General features: G+C 41.1%; 2 protein-coding genes across 4 annotated transcripts in view; one reads left to right on the top strand and one right to left on the bottom strand.

Moving 5' to 3' along the window:
- LOC122243987 (uncharacterized) lies at positions 1-5027 on the top strand. Of its 3 annotated transcripts, none has more exons than XM_043001764.2 (9): positions 1-118; positions 727-811; positions 1046-1176; positions 1383-1520; positions 2395-2464; positions 3380-3534; positions 3642-3753; positions 4031-4139; positions 4240-5027. In XM_043001764.2, the coding sequence occupies exons 2-9, from the start codon at positions 742-744 to the stop codon at positions 4469-4471; spliced, it is 1017 nt and encodes a 338-aa protein (XP_042857698.1). In that variant the 5' UTR covers positions 1-118; positions 727-741; the 3' UTR covers positions 4472-5027. The 3 variants fall into 3 exon arrangements, with proteins under 3 accessions (XP_042857698.1, XP_042857697.1, XP_086392547.1); XM_043001763.2 differs by having other exon boundaries at positions 3317-3534; XM_086536421.1 differs by having other exon boundaries at positions 3287-3534.
- A 332-nt stretch (positions 5028-5359) lies between these two features.
- Positions 5360-6407, bottom strand: part of LOC122243988 (uncharacterized) — a 9586-nt gene continuing 8538 nt past the window's right edge. The window contains exons 4-5 of the mRNA XM_043001765.2: positions 6224-6340; positions 5360-5800 (exon numbers count right to left, since the gene is read on the bottom strand). Of these exons, the coding sequence (XP_042857699.2) occupies positions 5610-5800; positions 6224-6340 (308 nt within the window). The 3' untranslated portion in view covers positions 5360-5609. The remainder of the gene's footprint in view (positions 5801-6223; positions 6341-6407) is intronic.

Genomic DNA, 6407 nt, shown 5'->3' with positions numbered 1-6407 from the left:
AACGTGATTGGCCCACTGCATCGAGGGGAGGTACCAGAGTCGAGATCGAGAGAGCTGGCAAAAGCTAGGATCAGACAGTGCACTGCGTCCTGTCCTATTTGAGAGGAATTGCCACAAAGTAAGACACCTTGTATTATTATAGTTGTTGTAATTATCATTACTGTTGCTAATGTTGTTGTTGCTGTTGTTAGTGGTGGAAGTGGTAATATCATCATTATTGTTATTATTACCAATATTATTATCATTTTTATTATTATCATTATCATTATCATCATCATTGTTATTGTTGGTGTTGTAATTATTATTATAATTGATATCAATATTATCATTATCATTATCCTCATTTTTATCATTATTACCATTGTTATACTTTTTTTTTTATCTGACCTGATACATTTATCTGCATTATAAGATCTTGAATTTGACTTGATGAATTTAAACATAGAACCACTTTTGCGAGGAAAATGTGGAAGAGACTGTTTTATGGATTACCTATTTTGAATCTTTTGATTTCTGATACCAGTTATGTGAGTTAACGCCACTGTGTTTGTGTCCTTTTAAGGAAACGGAGAAATGTCTGCATGAATAATGTGGTGTGTCATACCTATTTGAAAAGTAGCCATAAATGATAACATTGAAACCCATTTCAATAATTATGCGTATATTGTGCTTCATTTTGCATTCATAGTAAATTTTATTTTGTATAAACTTCCGTGTCTTTCACAGAACATCTTGGTCACCATGACTGTTCAGCCGAGACATTTGCTCTCCCTCCGCCTTGTGCTACTGCTTCTGGTCTTCTGTTCCACAGGTAGGCCGTACAACATCAGTGGTTACGGGCTACGTACCAGGATTACTCGACTGATTAGGCTTACTGAATTGCATTGGATATCATCCTGGTTGAATGAAATTTAGTATCATTACTGAACTGCTGGATGCCATAGGGTTTATCAATATTGGTAGGCACATACAGTAAAGTCTTGTTGACGAGAATAGCAAATAGAAAAAAAGACATTAATTGGATTGGAACGGGCTCTCCACCCAGCATTCAGCACGTGTCCCGAAGCTGACCAGATCCATTGCTTTACCAACTCGCGCTGCACGAGGATCAGATACATTTGCGATGGAGACAACGACTGCGGCGACAATTCCGACGAAGAAAGCGAACTTTGCCGAGTAAGTATCATGTTAACGGGAGTCGTGCATACAGTTTTTCTCTTTTTATTTCGATTGTATAATACTACAGGGAATTTAGTTTGGCAATATAAAATTACAACAAAGAAACGAGATGCTCCTCCTACAATATTTTCTCACCAACCTTACCAACCTCATCCTGACCGGCAAACTAATCACCTGGGCTTTCCTTCTCATCCCTGCCACAGCACTGGAGGAACTCTGACTGCGAGCGCAACAACGCCATGTGTCGTCGCAACGGCCGCTCTGACTGCATCACTATTTCTCACTACTGCGAGATCACCGACCCGCCTTGTAATGGGACTGTCGACCACCGCCTCTGCCAGGTGTGGTGGTGACTTCTGTGCTTAATGGTTTTATTGATACTTTGCCATACTATATGGTCATATTGCCTGGCAACATCTTATCATATTGTCTGGCCATACTGTCTTATCACACTATCTAATTACATTTCTTGATCACATTGTTTAATGATATTACTTGGTCACGCTATGTTATTACATTATCTAGTCTCTAATTACATCGTTTAGTTACCGGATGTTATCACATTTCTGCCCATACTGATTCATTGCATTGTTTGGTCACCGTATGTAATTATAAAATCAGATCCTGCTGTCTAATTACGGTCTTTGGTTTCGCAAATTCCATTGCCACATCATCTGTCAGGTTAGATTTTCTAATCATATTTACATTATCCGATCATGTTGTTTTGACATACTGCCTGGAATAGCGGCTGGTCCCTTTGTTAGTTATATGTTCTCACTTTCTTCTGGCCGTATTGTTTAATCACATTATCTTGTCACATTATGTGATCAAATTACCTAGTCACATTACTTCATATAGTATGTCACATTGGTTATATTATCTAGTGACATCATCTTATTGTTTTATCTAGTCCCATTATCTGGCCATATCTATTTTTCTTCATGTTTCTTAGTTGATGTTATCTTCTCTTTCTTCCCTTAAGCTTATCTTCAAGATAAGCCCTATTATGCTGCGTGAAAGGATTCAATGTCATCCATAAAATGAACCCTCTTTCCCATTTTCAGATATTTATTTCAGCGAGCCTTCTTCCTGTCTACATGTTTTACCATATATTGATAATGATTAGTAGATTTTGCATTCTTATATACCATGTAAGGAAATGTTTGCCCTCACAACTAAGCGATCAGCCCGACAACTCTCTTTATTTCCTCCTAGATGTTACGAGACGAGAAACTGATGCCGTTCAGCGTCATTTCCATGCCCACTACAATTCCGCAGACCACAGGTACGTAGAAACGCAGGCACACGTGCGCTACTAGTGTCATAGTCGATGGACCTTGGTTAGAGTTGCCTGGATCGGGTAGCTGTATGGGCTGGATAGATGTCCGAGCTGAATTTGCTGATTAGATGTCCGAATTGCCTTGGCTAGACAGACGTCAGGGCTACTTTGTCCGGTATTGGATTCGGGTGGTGAAATGAAGGTTCAGCGAGTCCGATGAGTCCGTGTGAGTCTTTATGATTATAAACTTGTACAAACAGGCCTAAACGAAAGAAATGTCGATTCATACCTTTGCAAATTTGTACAAACTCTTTTTAAAGCAATGAGTGCGAGATCAGAAACTGAAAACAAGAGGGGAATACTTTATCTGTGCTGGACTTTTCCATGTTAGATGTATTTCTGCAAGTGCTGAATAGAAAATACATCTGAGAGAGACCCGAGCCTCCGATTTCACTATCACTCCTCGCCCTCCATTCTCATTCCCTCCCTCCTTGCTTTCCTTTCTCATACACTCCCCTCCCTCCCTCCTCGTTCGCCTTCCTCTTCTGCTTTCTACTTCCTTCTATTTCTCCACTAGATCCGTTTTAACTCTCCCTTCCTCTTCTGCTTTCTACTTCCTTCTATTTCTCCACTAGATCCGTTTTAACTCTCCCTTCCTCTTCTGCTTTCTACTTCCTTCTATTTCTCCACTAGATCCGTTCTTACTCTCCGTTCCCCTTTTCACTTATCTATCTCATCCCTCTTCCTCCTCCTCATAACCTTTCCTTTCTTCTATATCTTTATCTAATTCTTCTATCTTCTCCTACCTCTCTCTTCTCCCACTCTGAGATGATAGGACAGAGCTCGGTGTGTCCACAGTTGAAAGGCCCGTCGAGACCGCCTCGTCCCGGGTTCGCGCTAAGCGAGAGTCGGTGTTTGCAGAGCCAATGGCGACGGAGGCGAGCGTATTGGTGCAGGAGGAGGACGTCGTCAAAGAGATCGATGCCAGACTTGACGTTACTCTTCGGCACACCGACTGTCCGCAGCTCTTCACGCGCGTCGGCGAGCAATGCGTCTCTATCTTCTACATCGGGAACGTGAGTTGCGTCTTCATGTGCATGAGCTTTTCTTGTAACAATCGTGTGAGTTACGAGCAAAGTGTATTTAAACCTTGTGAATAACCTAGTAACTGCGTGTTCCTCAGGTAAACTGGCTGGAAGCGAGGGCCTTCTGCAAGACCGTCGGCAGTGACCTCTTTACGCTGTCAAACGACGGAACGAATTTCGCCACAATTCTCCAGCATCTTCGCCGTTCCCGTGAGTCAAGCATCTTCCTAGATCAAGGATGGATGTATGCAGATTTGGCTTTGAAATGGGCTGGTGAACACTGATATGAAATAAAAATGGAAAAATCTGCTTGTGCTAATCTAATGAGGATGATTTTTATTAGTGGTAATGGTTAGGTTATTTATTTGATGCCGAGAACGATATACCAAACTCTCGCAAGCAAAGACTACCCACCAATATCTGATATGCTTATCCAAGCACCTCAAAGACATGAATGTCTATCGACTCCCTCTTTTACCGCCCGCAGAGGTGACAACCGACTTTTGGGTCGGTGGCCGTTTTGTCAACGAGACGGTCGGGTGGTCGTGGGTCAACGATAATCCGATGGTCCTCGGTTCACCTTACTGGGCTGTCAGGTGAGTTCAAGGGACATGTGGACAGTGCGGGTAAAGGTCCATCGGCCTGCAGATGGGGATAACATTACGATGAATCTGAACGCTTTTTTCTGGTTTCCAGACACTCAGACACCTGTGAAACTCGCACCTTCACCTCGCCCGTCCTTAACCAGACCCACCAGGCCAACGATGGTGAGTGCTACAGTTACGTGCAGGCGCCCCGAGACCCTCCCTCCGCCCATTGTGCGGCCCTGACCTTCTCCCAATACTATTACGTCAGTGACGAACCCTGTGCAAGCAAGAAAAGCCCCCTATGCGTCCTTCCTTCGCAAGGACCTAAGGAGGCGCTCTAGAGGCATCAAACGATCCACAGGCTCATTGATAGTTGTACCTCTCATATTGTGCAGTATCTTCACTCAGCCTCAAATTCCGTATATTCATAGTATCTTCATTATTTCTGTCCCTTCTCCATGCCTTTTGAAAAAATATCTGAACTTATTTGAACTTGTTTACTCGACTTTTTCCTATGGCCACTGTTACTATCCTTTGTCATTCTTACTGTCTTTTATTATAATCATTAAACCATTTCAAAGGGAAGTGATCTTTTACATACGTTTAGGGGGATTGGATTGTAATTGGGATATTTCGTAATTTTCGCCTATATTTGTGTTCTCATTCATGTTTGTTTCTTAAAGTAACAACAATATCCATCGGCTAATTCTCAGAAAAAGAATTGAGGCTGATAAAAGATATACTCTCAATATGTTTTGTTTTCATTTAGCACATGGGGAGAGGATTTCAATTTAACTCTGTTTTACTTTATAAATAATTTTCTCACATCACCAATCTTATCTTTAATTTAAGATAAAGATGTCGAAATTATAGAATAAACAACAATTTTGATCATAACCACTTGTTTCTTTCATTTCTTTGTTTAAAAAACAGACGATGATTTATCATACCAAAATCTTGTGTAAACCTTGATAATAGTTTTAATTAATAAAATAGATATGATGCCTGAACCATGCAAACATTTTAATCATTGTATCAAAATGTATTAACTGTTATAATGAGTGATATGCAGAACAATCATGATACATAGCAAAATAAGAGGGAGAATGTCAACGATATCAGGTTGATGATTAAAATGAAAGTGAAGGTAATAGTAACAATATAAACGGAATGAGTTATAAGATTAGTCATTGTTGTTCTTCATCAGAACATAATGATAATAAAACAAATTCTATATTCATAAGATTTTAGGTTCGATGTATATGTTAGACATAGCAGGACAATGAGAAGAAATTGTTTCTCTGTTGCTATGTTATGGGTGAATGTAATGTAAATCATTGCTAGTTAATCATTTTACATACTCTTCCATTGGAAATTACTAAGAATAACGAAATTTAGATGCATGCACCTACGCCACGTGATATTACGTGTTGTCAAAGGTGGCTTATCGGGGTAAATAGCTCCCAACGCTGAAACACCTTAGCGTGTGTTTCCTGAACGCGAGTTGAGTGCTGATTGCTGGGTTGAGCTCACTTGATCGTTAGTTATTCTCGTGCTAGCAGAGCGAGGTGGCGTGAGCCGGCGGGTCCTCCTCGAACGCTCTCGGCCTCTTGTGGCACGCAGGCGCATCAAGACGCACACTAAGCAGAGCAGCACTAATGCCGTCATACCTGCAGCACAAACAGAAGCGGGAGATAGCAGTCATGCGATGAATTTAATATAGTAATAAGTTGTGGAGTTATAAATGGATTTGTATAAGAACTCATAAATAAAAGGTAATAATTAAGATGATTAATTAAGATTCTGCAACTTCTATAAATAAACATGTCCAAAATATGAAGAAAAGTATGATATGTATATATCAAAAGACCTTTGGTGTATATATGCTGTGTGAATCATGGTATATGAATATAAATGTTTATGTGCATGTGGGGAGAGGGTGTGTGTATGTAAGTATGTGACCATGTGAAAAAGAGAGGGGGAGCTTTTGACACACGCAGCAAGATGAAAATAGAGATAAAAGATCCATTTCAATCTTGAAAAGAATGCTCATTGTGAGATGAAAGCAGAGGAGAATGACCAAGACGCCCTACCGCCTCCGATGCCGCCCATCACTGCAACCTTGGTCGCGGCCGCTTTCGTCTCCTCGTCCCGCACGTCCTTTTGCCAGGTCTGGAGGGCGGCCCTGGCGGCGCCCACGTCGTTCTCGCCTGCAAGTAACCCCAGCCGTATTACCTCACGCTAGCTTGGTTTAGAAGTCATACCCCATCTATAAAA

This window comes from Penaeus japonicus, unplaced genomic scaffold, assembly GCF_977035675.1.
Source record: "Penaeus japonicus unplaced genomic scaffold, GWHDUDI00000001_assembly GWHDUDI00000004, whole genome shotgun sequence".
Taxonomy (NCBI): Eukaryota; Metazoa; Arthropoda; class Malacostraca; order Decapoda; family Penaeidae; genus Penaeus; species Penaeus japonicus.
The sequence above is the reverse complement of the archived record's forward strand: the minus strand, read 5'-3'. Positions and strand labels throughout refer to the sequence as shown.